This window comes from Oncorhynchus keta, chromosome 21, assembly GCF_023373465.1.
Source record: "Oncorhynchus keta strain PuntledgeMale-10-30-2019 chromosome 21, Oket_V2, whole genome shotgun sequence".
Lineage (NCBI taxonomy): Eukaryota > Metazoa > Chordata > Actinopteri > Salmoniformes > Salmonidae > Oncorhynchus > Oncorhynchus keta.
Window position 1 is genome coordinate 101,187 of NC_068441.1, and position 17,043 is coordinate 118,229.

Sequence of the window (17,043 nt, forward strand, 5' to 3'; positions counted from 1 at the left end):
TTCCTAGGGTTAGAGGCAGATGCTTGGAATTTAGAATGGTAGAAAGTGGCTTTAGCAGCAGAGACAGAGGAGGAAAATGTAGAGAGGAGGGAGTGAAAGGATGCCAGGTCCGCAGGGAGGCGAGTTTTCCTCCATTTCCGCTCGGCTGCCCGGAGCCCTGTTCTGTGAGCTCGCAATGAGTCGTCGAGCCACGGAGCGGGAGGGGAGGACCGAGCCGGCCTGGAGGATAGGGGACATAGAGAGTCAAAGGATGCAGTAAGGGAGGAGAGGAGGGTTGAGGAGGCAGAATCAGGAGATCAGGAGAAAGTTTGAGCGGAGGGAAGAGATGATAGGATGGAAGAGGAGAGAGTAGCGGGGGAGAGAGAGCGAAGGTTGGGACGGCGCGATACCATCCGAGTAGGGGCAGTGTGGGAAGTGTTGGATGAGAGCGAGAGGGAAAAGGATACAAGGTAGTGGTCGGAGACTTGGAGGGGAGTTGCAATGAGGTTAGTGGAAGAACAGCATCTAGTAAAGATGAGGTCAAGCGTATTGCCTGCCTTGTGAGTAGGGGGAAGGTGAGAGGGTGAGGTCAAAAGAGGAGAGGAGTGGAAAGAAGGAGGCAGAGAGGAATGAGTCAAAGGTAGACGTGGGGAGGTTAAAGTCGCCCAGAACTGTGAGAGGTGAGCCGTCCTCAGGAAAGGAGCTTATCAAGGCATCAAGCTCATTGATGAACTCTCCGAGGGAACCTGGAGGGCGATAAATGATAAGGATGTTAAGCTTGAAAGGGCTGGTAACTGTGACAGCATGGAATTCAAAGGAGCCGATAGACAGATGGGTAAGGGGAGAAAGAGAGAAAGACCACTTGGGAGAGATGAGGATCCCGGTGCCACCACCCCGCTGACCAGAAGCTCTCGGGGTGTGCGAGAACACGTGGGCGGACGAGGAGAGAGCAGTAGGAGTAGCAGTGTTATCTGTGGTGATCCATGTTTCCGTCAGTGCCAAGAAGTCAAGGGACTGGAGGGAGGCATAGGCTGAGATGAACTCTGCCTTGTTGGCCGCAGATCGGCAGTTCCAGAGGCTACCGGAGACCTGGAACTCCACGTGGGTCGTACGCGCTGGGACCACCAGAGCAGGCTGGTCGCGGCCACGCGGTGTGGAGCGTTTGTATGGTCTGTGCAGAGAGGAGAGAACAGGGATAGACAGACACATAGTTGACAGGCTACAGAAAAGGCTACGCTAATGCAAGGAGATTGGAATGACAAGTGGACTACACGTCTCGAATGTTCAGAAAGTTATGCTTACGTAGCAAGAATCTTATTGACTAAAATGATTAAAATGATACAGTACTGCTAAAGTAGGCTAGCTGGCAGTAGCTGCGTTGTTGACACTACACTAATCAAGTCGTTCCGCCGAGTGTAATAGTTTCTGCAGTGCTACTATTCGGGGGCTAGCTGGCTAGCTAGCAGTGTTGTTTACGTTACGTTGCGTTAAAAGAACGACAATAGCTGGCTAGCTAACCTAGGAAATCGCTCTAGACTACACAATTATCTTTGAAACAAAGACGGCCATGTAGCTAGCTGTGTAGCTAGCTACGATCAAACAAATCAAACCGTTGTACTGTAATGAAATGAAATGAAAATGTGAAACTACCTGACCGGGTTGTTGAATTCGAAACAGTACACGTTGGCTAGCTGTTAGCTGTTAGCTGTTGGCTAGCTAGCAGAGTCTCCTACGTTAAGGACGACAAATAGCTGGCTAGCGACCCTCAGTGAATTAAGATAATCACTCCAAGGCTACACACACTAAACTACACGAATATCTTGGAAACAAAGACAGCTATGTAGCTAGCTAACACTAGACTAATCAAGTCGTTCAGTTGAGTGAAAAGCACTACAGTGATGCTAATCCGTGTGCGTTAGCTAGCGTTGCTAGCTCCTGGGCGAATAGCAGTGAAGGCTACGTTAGGGCGACGAAATACGATAATTAAGCAATTATCTCTGATACAAGGACGGCTATGTAGCTAGCTAAGAAGAATTGCTAAGATTAGACAAATCAACCGTTGTACTATAATGAAATGTAATGAAAAAGTTATACAACCTGCAGAGCGAAGTGCGAATGCGACCGCTCGCTCCAACCCGTGTACATGTATAGTCTAATCCTTTTCTGTTCAGTGAGTGTTTTGTGATTTAATCAAATTCTCTTCTTTACGTGTTTTCTGACAAAAGCAACAAAAAGGTTGAGAATTAAATAAATACACTCCATGCTTTAGTGATACTTACATGCAATCAATTACAGTACGTATCTTTGTGGACTCAATTTAATCACATCTGTTACAATTCCATGTTGCACAATCACAAATAATAATGAGGAATGTACAAGGGCACGGAGAAATGGCATACTATGGCATACTACAGAGCATATCAGAGCATAATAAGAATTTGTTCTTAACTGACTTGCCTAGTTAAATAAAGGTTAAAAAAATACAAATATCCAATATTCTGCAAAAAACTATATGTTCTCATTCTAGTAGTCTATGCACTCACTACCTGGTTATATTTTAAGAAAACCATCACAAAAATGCCAAATAAGTATTGTGGATGTTAGATATTGATATTCATTCCTTGGACCATGTTGATCACATTCAGCTTCGTGTCAGAGAAGTGGTTTCAATAGCATACATTTCACAAAGGTGAATTCCATGTCTGCCATTGTCATGTTTCCTAGAAACAGCAGAAGTTTTCCAACTTTCTGTCAGTGCAGGGTTGCCAGGTCAAGCTAAAATTTCTAGGCCAATGACCACTCAAAACCCATCTAAAAGGTCTGAAAACTAGACTCCCAAAAAATCATTTTCCATCAGTGGATGTAGATTTAACTTAGACTGCGATGATTAAGCAATAAGGCTCAAGGGGGTATGGTATATGGCCAATATACCATGGATAAAGGCTGTTCTTGTGGAGTGCCTGGATACAGCTGGTAGCTGTGGTATATTGGCTGTATACCACAAACTCCTGTGATGCCTTTTGCTATTATATACCGGTTACCAACGTAATTAGAACAGTAAAAAGTAATGGTGGTATATGGTCTGATATACCATGGCTTTCAGGACTAGAACCAGGTTTATAATTGTAAATAAATCCTCTTTGTGCATTTGCATAACTATAGATACATCCGAAAGGAGAGTATGAGTGATAAAAGTTCGAGAGAGGATTTTGAAATCTCTGAGCAAGACACCTGAGGCTATTTTCTGGCAATTGTGCTGTTGTTATGTGCCAGGTGTTAAGATAGGCATAGGTTACAGACTAAAAACTGGGTTTATGATGAATTAGAATGTTCCATAGTTTGCTTGGATACACAGTACACAGATCATCTGTACAGAATGGCGCCGGAGAGGATGGTTGCCGTTTTATAGGCCAACTGTGCTATTTTGTTTGTTTTTTTGCATTGTGTGTAACTTATTTTGTTCATAATGTTGCTGCTACCATCTCTTTAATTATTTGTTACTTTAATTTCTTACTTTTTAAAGGTATTATTTTAAAGGTGTTGGTTAAGAGCTTGTAAGTAAGCATTTCACTGTAAGGTATTCGGCGCATGTGACAAATACAATTGATTGGATTTTAACTCTGGGTCTTCCTTTCCTGTGGCGGTCCTCATGAGAGCCAGTTTCATCATAGCACTTGATTGTTTTTGTGACTGCACTTGACGAAACTTGAAATGTTCCATATTGACTGACCTTCATGTCTTAAAGTAATGATGGACTGTCATTTCTCTTTGCTTATTTGAGCTGTTCTTGCCATAATATGGACTTGGTATTTTACCAAATAGGGCTATCTTCTGTATACCACCCCTACCTTGTCACAACACAACTGATTGGCTCAAACGCATTAAGATGGAAAGAAATGTCACAAATTAACGTTTAACGTTTAGCAAAGCTGTCATCAAGGCAAACGGTGGCTACTTTGAAGAATCTCAAATGTAAAATAGATTTTGATATATTTAACACTTTTTTGGTTACTAAATAATTTCATGTGTTATTTAATAGTTTTGATGTCTTCACTATTATTCTACAATGTACAAAATAGTAAAAATAAAGAAAAACCCTAGAATGAGTAGGTGTGTTTACACTTATGACTAGTACTGCATGTCTAACCCTACTGCAGGCAATGATTTTAATGTTAAAAAAATAAATAAATACAACTTTCATAAGATTATGGCTCCAGTAGCATCGGCCTAACTCAGATTTCAGTCTTGTTTCAGGATCATCAAAAATATTGCTGTTATTAAAGGGATCTATTATAATAAAAATCCATTTTACTTAGTTGTGAGGAACGTAAAGGAATTGAAGGGATAAATAATAGATAACCTGTTTGCGCTGACTGCTCATCCTTGGCACACACTAGCAGGAGAGCCTGTGGTCTGGTGTCTGTCTGTCCAGCCTGGTCTCATAGACTAGACATAACATAGTAAACGTAAATCATTAAAATGTGTGTGCTATGTTACATTTGGTATACTTAGACAAGACAGATGGTTACTTGTTTTGGGTGGATGGGTGGGCCTATAACTTTAAGTCTAGCAACCCGAATGTTCCAGAGTTCAAATCTCATCACGGACACTTTTAGCATTTTAGCAAAGTAGTAACTTTTCAACTACTTACTACTTTGTAGTTACTTTGCAACTACTTAGCATGCTAGCTAACACTTCCCCTGGCCCTAACCATTTTAGCTAACCCTTCCCCTAACCTTAACCCCTAATACTAACCCCTAGCCTAGCTAACACTAGCCAGCAGGCCACCTAGCTAGAATTTGTAATATTTCAAACATTTGGCTAATACTTTCTAAATTATTATTGATTATTATACACTTTCTAAATTCGTAACATTTAATACAAATACTAATTTGTAACATATACAAAATGGGTGATGGATATCCACAAATTAATGCATATCAAACTAAACATAACATATCATAATAAACAGTGTCTCGGATTTACATCCACAATAATACAACATGCACGGAGACCAGGTTCGGCCAACTATCTGCGTGTCTCTCCAACTTCGAGGGTCATGTCTAGATGGGATACAGCTTTTGTCAAATTGACCTCAAAAGTAAACCATTTTCCCCCCATTTAGCCAACCATTTCCCTCACCTAATTATCCTAACCTGCAGCGTAGATTCTCCTGAACCTGCTACGAAAATATCAGGGCGCATGTTATCACCAGCAGGTATAAAGAGGGCTACCGTCAGCTCTTCGTCTTTAGACTAGCTATTCTACAGTGTGTATGTGTCGGCTTCTTTTACTGCCGGGAGGATGTGTCGCAATGTTAATTTATTTCACTTGAAGCCACACTTCCTTTTTTACCTTCTCTGTATTTGCGCCTAAAGAGACAGTTGAACGAGACAGCCGCGAACATGTAGCCTAGGCGATGTGTTGATAGTCTCAACATTTGTACTTGATAAACAGTTTAAGTAGATTGTCATCAGAAAAACTGAAGAAAACCTGGATGATGTAACGTTAAGCAGTGCTATTCTGATAAAAAGATACACGAATCGAGACTGGTGAGCGCAGTGGGAGAAACCAGAATTGAAACCTGCGGTGCGCCAGTGAAGGTAGGCTTGAAATGAAGATTTGCTTGTCTCTACATTAGTTATTGAAATATATTACGGTAGGCCTACTTTGGTATCTATCAGCATCTGCATGCGTTTGGATTTTCAGCCATGTTTTCTAAATATGTCCTTGTTTTTGCTTGAGCAGTGAAATAAAGTTGTATCAAATTTGACATGAGTAATTATGTGCACTGAAAGCTTTCTACAAATATTGGCAGTTGTTAAGCTATATAATATAATAACTTAATTTTTCTAAGAGGGAACTTCTAATGTGATTGTCATGTAGGCTATTTTTCAGCACAACATTAACATAATTGCAATTATTTTGTGAGTTTGTGACATATGATGATTATCTACTTATGGATTGATTTGAGTGAGTGTGTGGTGTCAATTCTTTTAAAATTGCAGCTGTTCATTTCAATATTGGAATAATTTGCTATTCCAACCAGCTGTACTAGATTATAAATCAGGGGGTTAAATGTTCCTGCATGAAATGCTGTGCAGGCTACTGTAGTTTCACTGAAACTATCATTTGGATGGTCCTGGTTTGGAAGAATTGTGTCAATATAAACCTACTGATACAGTACTTACTTCACGATTTGGGTTCTCCCAGTTGATAATTATTGAAGTAGCCTATTCAATGAATAGGTGAGCTGTTGAGTGAATAGGTGAGCGGTCTGATGGAGAGCCCATCTTCTACGACCAGGCGTCAGGCCTGGGTCCAGACCAGTCGACAGTGGCTAACCCTGGAACTAGATCCACAGGTACCAGGACCATACATCCACCCCTCTGCCCACCCATCTACCCTACAACGACCAGGATATACCCATCCTTCTGCCCCACATGGACCACCATACACCCATCCCTCTGATCAACACCAGTCTGCAGAGGATGACGTCTTCTCAGATGGTCAGTTCTCATTTTGGTAGCTTGATTAAGAATTTACATTTGAGTGACATTGATTTATTACTGTAAGATATCTGTGTGATAAAGAAAATAACATGCAGGGGGTTAAAACTCTGCTTAGTCTGGTATATTTATAACTCATATGTGGGCGGTTGGCCACTTCATGATGCATCACACATCTTTGCGACAAAGCACAGAAAAAAAGTGCGTAAGAAGTTTTAATTTTCTGAATGCTGAATGCTCACCCAGACTGTTCTATGTCCACTGTTTCCACAGGATGCTCTGCAGGAAATATTGAGAGCTGGCTTCTGGGCTGTGGGTGAGTGAGTGAGCATGCGGTGCAAGGTTTGACTTTGAAATTACATTTACAAGAAAGACTCTTAATAGGATGATGTGTGTCAGCCAGTGGCAAGTGGTAAGTTAAACAATAAAAATAAATTGTCTAGGTAAACCACCCACCGTTTGGGGAAATGTTACAGATGTGAATTCTGTTTAGAATATGGAAACAGGTCAATGGCATTGCCCAAAGTGGATTCTTGTTACAAAACACCTTGGTTCTAGAACTAGTTTGGCTCTGTTTATACTAGAGGACATTCTATTTGAATGCTTTTGGTGTTTATAGTCCCAAGTTTGCATCATAGGAAATGGTACAAAAGTACTATTTGTTCTGTTTGATTCTTCCAGTTATGTCTTGACCAGAAAATTGTAGTCATGTAAACACAGAAAAGCAATTGTTCCATCACTGGATGCAAACTTCACTATTGTGCAATTACACATGTGTTACTAATGATCATGGCTAACTTGGCTGATCAAGTTGAGTCTGAAAATGTGGCTAAACTGGTGTGTGAACTTGGATGTTCAGGCTATTTTGTGGGTTTTATAGAATCTGATTTAAAATAATGTCAGATAAGAAATGTTGGGGCGTTCTTAAAACATCTGTGGTTAACGTGACTTGACAATCTGACTGCTAATCACTCAGCCTGAGAGCATCTCCTATGTAGGAAGTGAACCGACTTTTAAAAGCTGTAGCTTTACTGAACAGACTGGGAGGATAGCTAGCTAGAGATCATGCCTATAGGTTTGATCCAGAGCTGTATAGTATACTGTGGTCTGCGAAATTGACACCCTTGATAAAGATGAGCAAAAATGACTGTATAAAATAGATATCTAGGATGGCAGGTAGCCTAGCGGTGAGAGCATCGGGCCAGTAACGGAAAGGTCACGAGCTGACAAAGTGAACTTCTGTTTTAATTATCTGTAAAAGAAATGGGGCACTTAACCCTAATTGCTTCAGGGTCACCGTTGATTATGGCAGACCCTGGCTGTGACCCCACTCTCCAAGAGTATCTCAGGAAGAGTTGGGATATGTGTATTAATACACACATGTACTTGTGTGAAATAGGACAAATAAGAAGCACACACCAAATTATTATTTTATATAGTATGCTCAAAAAAAGTTAGATATTATTTTATACTAATACAATTGCTCAGAGACAGATGTTGTTGAACAAGTAATACATTTTTTAAATTTCTTTAATGTCACCGACCTTCTAGCCATCGCTGATCCCATTTTTTTTTTTAATTGGTTTTGTCTTGTCTTCCATCACACCTGGTTCCAATCCCATCAATTACATGTTGTGTATTTAACCCTCATGTCCTTGTCGGTGATTGTTTATTGTAAGTGTATGTGTACGTCTGTACTGGTGTGCGTCGGGGTTATGTTGCCCATTGATTTGAATTATTATGTTATCTTTCCTGTGGGGTTTTTTGTCAATAAACTGCGTCGTTGGAAACACAGTTATTTCTCTCCTGCGTCTGACTTCTCTGCCGCCAGTTCACACCCTTACACATTCCTCCATACAGAATCCTAAAATGTTGTTTTGGTGTACGTAATATATTTTTACTAGGCTGGAGACCGGCTCAGAGAACTCTAGCAATAATCTGACTGTTGGTAAGTCTGACAATAAAGCCGGCGTGACTGCAATCTACCGACTGGTCGGCATAAAACACTGACTATAGTCTCTCCGCTTCTATTTTATAATTTATTCTCCTCTTCCAGAGTCTCTGCTGAAAGCGAACAGTTTTGAAGATGACCTGAGTCTGGGTGCCGAGGGTGAGGATAAAAGAGAACATAATCCCAATGACACGCATACCATATTAAATAATCAAAGCAGGAAATAGCTTTGTAGGAAAAGTAGGAGAGCATCATGAATGTTTTGGAAAAAGGTTATTTTCATCTTTGTTCCTGCCTCTGCGTGACCGCCTTCCTCTTTGTTTTTGCTATTCCTATTCAAACTAATTTTCCATTACTGAATATGTTTAAAGAACATAGGCCTTTTATCCAATATTATACAGTGCCTTGCGAAAGTATTCGCCCCCCTTGAACTTTGCGACCTTTTGCCACATTTCAGGCTTCAAACATAAAGATATAAAACTGTATTTTTTGTGAAGAATCAACAACAAGTGGGACACAATCATGAAGTGGAACGACATTTATTGGATATTTCAAACATTTTTAACAAATCAAAAACTGAAAAATTGGGCGTGCAAAATTATTCAGCCTCTTTACTTTCAGTGCAGCAAACTCTCCAGAAGTTCAGTGAGGATCTCTGAATGATCCAATGTTGACCTAAATGACTAATGATGATAAATACAATCCACCTGTGTGTAATCAAGTCTCCGTATAAATGCACCTGCACTGTGATAGTCTCAGTGGTCCGTTAAAAGCGCAGAGAGCATCATGAAGAACAAGGAACACACCAGGCAGTTCCGAGATACTGTTGTGAAGAAGTTTAAAGCCGGATTTGGATACAAAAAGATTTCCCAAGCTTTAAACATCCCAAGGAGCACTGTGCAAGCGATAATATTGAAATGGAAGGAGTATCAGACCACTGCAAATATACCAAGACCTGGCCGTCCCTCTAAACTATCAGCTCATACAAGGAGAAGAATGATCAGAGATGCAGCCAAGAGGCCCATGATCACTCTGGATGAACTGTAGAGATCTACAGCTGAGGTGGGAGACTCTGTCCATAGGACAACAATCAGTCGTATATTGCACAAATCTGACCTTTATGGAAGAGTGGCAAGAAGAAAGCCATTTCTTAAAGATATCCATAAAAAGTGTTGTTTAAAGTTTGCCACAAGCCACCTGGGAGACATACCAAACATGTGGAAGAAAGTGCTCTGGTCAGATGAAACCAAAATTGAACTTTTTGGTAACAATGCAAAACGTTATGTTTGGCGTAAAAGCAACACCCTGAACACACCATCCCCACTGTCAAACATGGTGGTGGCAGCATCATGGTTTGGGCCTGCTTTTCTTCAGCAGGGACAGGGAAGATGGTTAAAATTGATGGGAAGATGGATGGAGCCAAATACAGGACCATTCTGGAAGAAAACCTGATGGAGTCTGCAAAAGACCTGCGACTGGGACGGAGATTTGTCTTCCAACAAGACAATGATCCAAAACATAAAGCAAAATCTACAATGGAATGGTTCAAAAATAAACATATCCAGGTGTTAGAATAGCCAAGTCAAAGTCCAGACCTGAATCCAATTGAGAATCTGTGGAAAGAACTGAAAACTGCTGTTCACAAATGCTCTCCATCCAACCTCTCTGAGCTCGAGCTGTTTTGCAAGGAGGAATGGGAAAAAATTTCAGTCTCTCGATGTGCAAAACTGATAGAGACATACCCCAAGCGACTTACAGCTGTAATCGCAGCAAAAGGTGGCGCTACAAAGTATTAACTTAAGGGGGCTGTTTAATTTTGCACGCCCAATATTTCAGTTTTTGATTTGTTAAAAAAGTTTGAAATATCCAATAAATGTCGTTCCACTTCATGTTTGTGTCCCACTTGTTGTTGATTCTTCACAAAAAAATACAGTTTTATATCTTTATGTTTGAAGCCTGAAATGTGGCAAAAGGTCGCAAAGTTCAAGGGGGCCGAATACTTTCGCAAGGCACTGTACCTGTTTGAATAGTGGACACTTTCAATTTTTAAATGTTCCATTTAAATTCAGAGTAGAAGTCTGTACATGTTGGTGACATACCCCGTCCTCATGTCTAAGGACTGCTTCTCCACTGATAGTACACCAGGAACATGTACTCATTGTAGTATCAACCCTTAATCCTTCACCTCTTCCATGAGTGACTGACATCCTGGTGCATGTGATTTAGCTGCTGACTGACGAAACTCTATAAGATTGGCCCAATATACAAAGCAATAATAATAGCATGTTTGCAAAGAGAGGAGCCAACACTCACTGGAGCCTCACAACACAAAGGGCCAAATGTCACAGAGATCTGGGAGGAAGATGCGCACACACAAGCATGAATGCAAATGCGCACGCTCGCACACATACACACACACACACACACACACAGTGTTATGTTTTCACTCAAACTTTTATGTTTTACAGCTACAGCATTAAATGTCAAAGGAGTCTCAGAACTGAGGTAAGATAAATGGAATATGAAGAATGTGTGATTTCATTACAGAAATTATGCACCAAATTCCTTCCTATTCAGAGGGAGGTTTAGATTTGTCAAGTTTAGTTGACATGACTTGAGCTTGACCTGCTTTTATCTTCCCACTGTGGTGCCTGCTGACTGGTGCCTGTGTAGGGTGCTGCTTCCGCCACCCAAACATCTTCACAGAGGTGGAGTCACCACCAGGTCAGTTAGAGCAACCCACAAACTATGACATATGGCAAGCTATATTTATATTCTAGAGTTTATTTTGACTATCCCTCTTTATGCATTTTTCTAGCTACTAGTACATTAAATACGATTACATTAACATATGATATCTGTTGAATACAGGCATGCTTCAACCATTATTATATTGTTACTATAATAATTCTGGTTTGTTTTTTAAGTTGTTTCATTGCTTATTTTTCACCTGTCGCATGTTGATCTCATCTCTTTGTTCCTGCAGTACTCCCCGTCAGAGGCTGGCTCTGCCCTTACTCCACCTCGGTTACAGTATTGCCTCCAGTGGCTTCTCCAACAGCACCAGTAAGGCATCAAGGTGTGTTAGGACCAACCACTATCAACCTTATGTTACAGTCTTAACAGTCATATAGTATAACAGTCTGTCAGGACATCTCTATCTCCCTCTATCTCTCCATCCCCACCACTCACATACACACACACCCCAGTGTGTCTGAGGTGCTGCAACTGTGTGCAGAGGATGCAGAGGAGACTCTGTACGATTTGGGGTTCGGATGTGACGAGCCTGATGTTACAGACCGCATCCCCACCCGTTTCCTCAACTTCCCTTCCCAGCTTCACGGTATCAACTTCCGCCTCTTCCTCCAGTCCAAACTGTACCGCCTCCGACAGGAGAACCCAGGACTCTCTCTGGCCAGTAAGACACAAACGCATGCACGCGGACACACACACACAAACTCACGCACGCACCCACACACACCACCATTGTGTCGGAATCCCACACATTAATGTGGTAATGATCATCATTGTCATAAACACCCACCCACAACACAACCAGGTATGTACATGAGTCAACTTTCATTTGCATAATAACTTTAGTTATGCAGCACTTTTTATGCAGTTCAAATGGTTTAAAGAGCTTAATCTCTAAATAGACAGTGTCTATGATTCGGTCTACATTTACATAGCACTGTCAGTATAGTATGTTTCTCCACCAATCATCCTAACATACAATAAATACATTATACTCAGTTTTTGCTATGAACAAAAAACGTTAATGCATCTCTCATTGTCCTGTGTGTTAGGCAGCCAGAACATTCAAAACAAATGGTTGTTTTCTCTTTCAATTGTCCTGATGAACGCACCTCCCCCTGCAGGTCGTTTCAGGCAGGTAGAGGTGTTAACACTCCCTCTACTCCCATGTGTCCCGCATGCCCCTTCAGAAGCTCTCCCCTCCCGAGTTCAGCATCTCCCCCACCGCCGACAAGCAGACTGGACGGCGCTTCATGGGAAGCGTTCGCAGCGAACCGAGGTCTCCAGTGGAGCGATTCAAGGACACGGTTTCTAAGATGTGCCTGTATACTAGTTCTAGTGGTTCCACCCAGCGAGGCTCAGACTCTGCCTGCCACGGTCCGGGATTTTCTTCCGGACCTGGGTCTGGGTTGTCCCCCAAGAAGAGAAGCAGCCTGCCTGAATTGGTGGGACTGGTCCTGGAGAATGCCAAGGCAGAGGCTGTATCCAGAGACATGGAGGAGGATAATCAGGATACAGGGGACAGTAATGGGATGAGTGCTGCTGTGGACACGAGTACTATGGTGAAGGATAGAGAGACAGAGACACAAGGACACATAGACACAGTCTGTGACAAGGAGATGGAGCAGGGTTTGTTATCAGATGTACAGGATATGGACACAGGGCATAGTAGTTTGATTAGTTCTGTGGAGCCACATCTGGTCAAGGACAGAGCGACAGAGACACAGGGACATAGAGACACAGTCAGAGGCAAGGGGTTGGACCAGGGATCGTCATCAGATGGGGATGGGGCTGATTTAGAGAGAGAGAGAGAGACACCGATGGAACTCCAAATCTTCGAGCATCATCACTTTCAGAATCAGGTCAGCGAGAACCCAGTAGTAGAATGAAGCTGGACTTTTGCCTTACTCCAAGTTCTACTTGTGAGGTTGGAGAAACTCACAACACAATTCATCCCACAGACTGGGCAGCGGTGGTGGCACCGGTTGCCAAGGTTACCCATGACGTCATATGTTCTCAGGTCGTTGAGAGTGTGCACCAGGCACTCGACAGCAGTCAACTACAACAGTGGAATAATAACACACAGATGGTGACCATTTTGTCGTCTGTTGTGTCCTGTGAGAATGTCAGATTTGACCGGTCCTTCACCACATCAGACGCACTACACAAATCCAGGGAGGAGAAGGATTTAACTACCAATAACTCAGCCAAGAGTTTAGAGGTCGCCATAACTCCCATTCCAAAGGCTGAGTCTGAGGGTGACTCTCGTTTGGGAGAAACTGGGACACTGGTGGAGTCAACGTTCGTGCCCATAAAGCTCCCTAGTGGAAAGAGGTCCCCTTGTCTAATCACTGTAACTGATGTGGCTTGTAGTTTTAGTTCTGCATACACACCGGAGATGGTTCTCACTCCCAGTGGTGGTATCACTGAGGTGCCTTCAGCAGCCCAGTATTATCCAGGTGTATGGGAGAACAAGTGGTGCCTGAGTCCTCTGAAACCGCCACCAATCCGGGTCCAAGGGGAGGCATCCCACAGTCTTCAACAGGCCAACTCCTTTGAGCTAGAGGAGGTAAATGACTGAATTTTTGGGATTTAACCTACCGTAATTGCTGGACTATTAAGCGCACCTGAATATAAACCGCACCCATTGAATTATTTAAAAATATGTATTTTGTACATAAATATGCCGCACATGTCTATAAGCCGCAGGTGCCTACCGGTACATTGAAACAAATGAACTTGGTCACTATCTTCCTCCTCCTGTGCACTGAAACCACTGAAGTCATCTCCTTCGGTGTCGGAGATGAATAGCGTCAGAATTGCTTCATCCGATGTTGGATCGTTTTCATTGTCGCTCTCGTCACTTTCATCCGGAGGCAAATACCCCGCTGAGCTCATGCTGCCCCTTCAACACGCAGCAGTCCAGCCTTTCGAAACCCGTTGATGATAGTGGATTTTTTGACAATGCTTCACGCTGTCAGGACCCACTGGCAGACTTGACCATAAGTTGCTCTTCGCATGCAGCCCGATTTAGTGAAGGATTTCTCCCCACTTGTCATCCAAGACTCTCACTGAACAAGGAGCGCCACCTTAAATGCATGATTTACACTGATGTCGAGTGGCTGCAAATACTTTGGGCCATCTGCTTTTCTCCCCTCTGAAAGCCTTTGTTGTCAGTTCCTCACGCTGCTGTTTCCAACGTCTTATGATCGACTCATTAAGGCCAAGCTCCCGTGCAGCAGCTCTCTTTCCTTTTCCAACAGCCAGATCGATCGCCTTCAACTTGAAAGCTGCATCATATGCATTTCTTTGTGTCTTTGCCATGATGAGGGTGACAAAATTACTACCGTAATCAGAATGATGGGAAGTTTGAGCGCGCTCGATTTTACGTCACATTATGTGACGGTGCTCAGTTTTTTGGCGGCATGAATCTTGTGAAAGCGGGAAAAATCCATAAATTAGCCGCGTCATTGTATAAACCGCGAGGTTCAAAGTGTGGGAATAAAGTAGCGGCTTTATAGTCCAGAAATTACGGTATATGGCACAATCTACTCCAGTCTGACTTCCTAGGGATTATTGACACATCTAGGTGGCGTAGTCGACTTCCTATCCACCCATGGCTGCCTGCCTGACCACCTGTTTTCCAATTTTGTTTAACAACAGGTACATAGTGCAGGGGAGGAAGACTTTGGACAGCAAGAAACCATAAGGTCAACATCTTTGTCACTGTCTACTGTCAATCAAAACACAGGTGAGTTCATAGTCTTGATTGATACATCATGGTCATATTCAGCTGAACCGAGTGATATTAACAGTGTACATCTGCTTACTACCAAAGTAGTTGTTTAGTGAAAGGTGACTGACTACCGCGATTCGGAGCAGCCAATGTGCTGAATGTGACGTCAGTTTAATTTCACAGGAACTCACAACCGTTTCAATTTACAGTTTGAAAGTGAATGTGGTTGATACTGTTCCTCAAATGGGCAGTGCTGTTGTCACGTTAGCTGTGAATGAGTTGCTGTGTGCATTTGTGCATGCATGTATGTGTGTGTGTGAAGAAAGGGGTGCGTTCACCACTCGTTCTCACACCTTCTCATAATAAGAATTTCTCACATTCTTGTTCTTTAAGATTGTCAGCTAACTGGAAATGTTGAGTAAAGTGTGGGTGAATTTCTGGCCAACCCTGCATGTTTTATTCTGGGAAGTATTGTAATGCAGGCCTGACGTGTTAAATCCACGAATAGAATATAACTGTGTATCCATTTGTGTGTGTATGTTGTAGGCCTGGTGGTGGTTCAAGGGTTAAGTGACATGAGTATGCCTGTGTAACTAAATTTGCGTTCGACCTGACTGTGTGTTCATCTGCCTGTACAGTATGCAGGCCTGGGAGTTCGAGGGTTACGCGCCATGTAAGTGTGGTTGTGTTTCTCTCTGTGTAGACCTGACAGTGTCAGTGTATTTGTCTTTGTCTCTGTGTAGGTCTGGTGGTTCGAGTTGACAGCATGCAGTCAGACAGTAGTGGCTATGCTGATGAAGACGTCATCTCTTCAGTCTACTCCACTGACAGAGACAAGAGCTGACAGACTGATAAGGGTTGAGTTCCTGCCTGACTCGATGCGCAGGCATTGCATTGCATCAACCAATGGTCGCGTGCCATGTCATCGACTGTGCAGTTGGGCATCAGATTGCTATATCATACGATGTGGTTAGGTGATATGTTAAATACCTATCAAGGCATCGTAGTCAGGCAGGAACTTGACCAAGGCCCTCTGGGAACTAGACTCAGGGAACTCTGTGAGTATTATTTGTATGAGTCACACAGAAACATGTTCATCCAACAGATACTGATTGTTTGATTATGAGGTATGAGGTCTGTTCATGTTAGTGTTAATGACATTCTGAATCAGGTGGCATCAGTCGGTGCATTCTGAATGTTGCCACTCCTATGCAACACCAGTCCTTTGACTGAGTGCAGACAGAGTAATCTGATGGAAAGGATTGCCCTGGAGGTATAGTCCACACATACTGTTTAATTGTGAAGAGATTGTCCTATCTCCATGTATAGTGTTACTGTTGCTGACAATCATTAATTCGATGTTGTCACACCCTGATCTGTTTCACCTGTCTTTGTGCTTGTCCTAACCACCCTCCAGGTGTCGCCCATCTTACTCATTATCCCCAGTGTATTTATACCTGTGTTTTGTCTGTATCCAGTTTGTTTTGTTTTGTCAAGCCTACCAGCGTGGTTTCCCATCTGACCATTCTGCCTGCCTCGACCCAGCCTGTCGTTCTGTACCTTGTCACACCACCCTGGATTACTGACCTCTGCCAGCCCTGAGCCTGCCTGCCGTTCTGTACCTTTTGGACTTTGCTCTGGACTACTGACCTCTGCCTTCCCCTTGACCTGTCGTTTGCACTGCCACTCTGTTATTGTAATACATGTTTGTTACTTCGAAACTGTCTTCGTCTAGGTCTTCTCCTGAGCCTTGACAGATGTACTTTAGATAAGATAATACTGCTGTGCCTTTGAAAGTTGGTATTTATTTATCGGGTGTTAATAAAGATAATTTAAACAAATTTAAGATTATCATTATATGAATGTTAAGTGACTTCAATTAACATCAACCTGCACAAATATTTCATTAAAACAGGAGCAAATCAAACAGTTTATAGCCGCCATAGGGACATGATAATAGGCAACATTTCGGTTCCAATTATACTTTGTATTTGGGCAACACATTCCACAACATCACACACATTGGGCTATGTCAATTTCAGCTAAACTTCTCTCTGCTAATCATATCATAATCATCATCAGGAGATGTAGCCTTACTCTGTAGCAGAATTCCC

General features: G+C 42.5%; 1 protein-coding gene across 6 annotated transcripts; it reads left to right on the forward strand.

Moving 5' to 3' along the window:
• The first annotated feature begins 1,625 nt into the window (after positions 1-1,625).
• Positions 1,626-16,770, forward strand: LOC118399902 (protein TESPA1-like). Of its 6 annotated transcripts, none has more exons than XR_008074038.1 (13): positions 4,793-5,582; positions 6,212-6,488; positions 6,762-6,804; positions 8,393-8,436; positions 8,545-8,598; positions 10,908-10,944; positions 11,113-11,163; positions 11,426-11,518; positions 11,590-11,857; positions 12,384-13,762; positions 14,857-14,944; positions 15,673-15,987; positions 16,408-16,770. XR_008074038.1 is itself a non-coding variant. In XM_035796116.2 (9 exons), the coding sequence occupies exons 1-9, from the start codon at positions 6,260-6,262 to the stop codon at positions 12,506-12,508; spliced, it is 885 nt and encodes a 294-aa protein (XP_035652009.1). In that variant the 5' UTR covers positions 1,626-6,259; the 3' UTR covers positions 12,509-12,655. The 6 variants fall into 6 exon arrangements, 3 of the variants coding, with proteins under 3 accessions (XP_035652009.1, XP_035652010.1, XP_035652008.1); XR_008074037.1 differs by having other exon boundaries at positions 4,794-5,582; positions 6,228-6,488; XR_004828926.2 differs by lacking the exon at positions 8,393-8,436 and having other exon boundaries at positions 4,801-5,582; positions 6,336-6,488.
• The last annotated feature ends 273 nt before the right edge of the window (positions 16,771-17,043 follow it).

What these genes read in the sequence shown, in the direction of transcription:
- LOC118399902 (XM_035796115.2), top strand. Translation starts at nt 6,260, where the DNA reads ATGGAGAGCCCATCTTCTACGACCAGGCGTCAGGCCTGGGTCCAGACC. An exon ending in AGCTGGCTTCTGGGCTGTGG is followed by an intron (nt 6,805 to 8,392) that starts GTGAGTGAGTGA and finishes TATTTTTACTAG; the next exon opens with GCTGGAGACCGGCTCAGAGA. An exon ending in CCTGAGTCTGGGTGCCGAGG is followed by an intron (nt 8,599 to 10,907) that starts GTGAGGATAAAA and finishes TATGTTTTACAG; the next exon opens with CTACAGCATTAAATGTCAAA.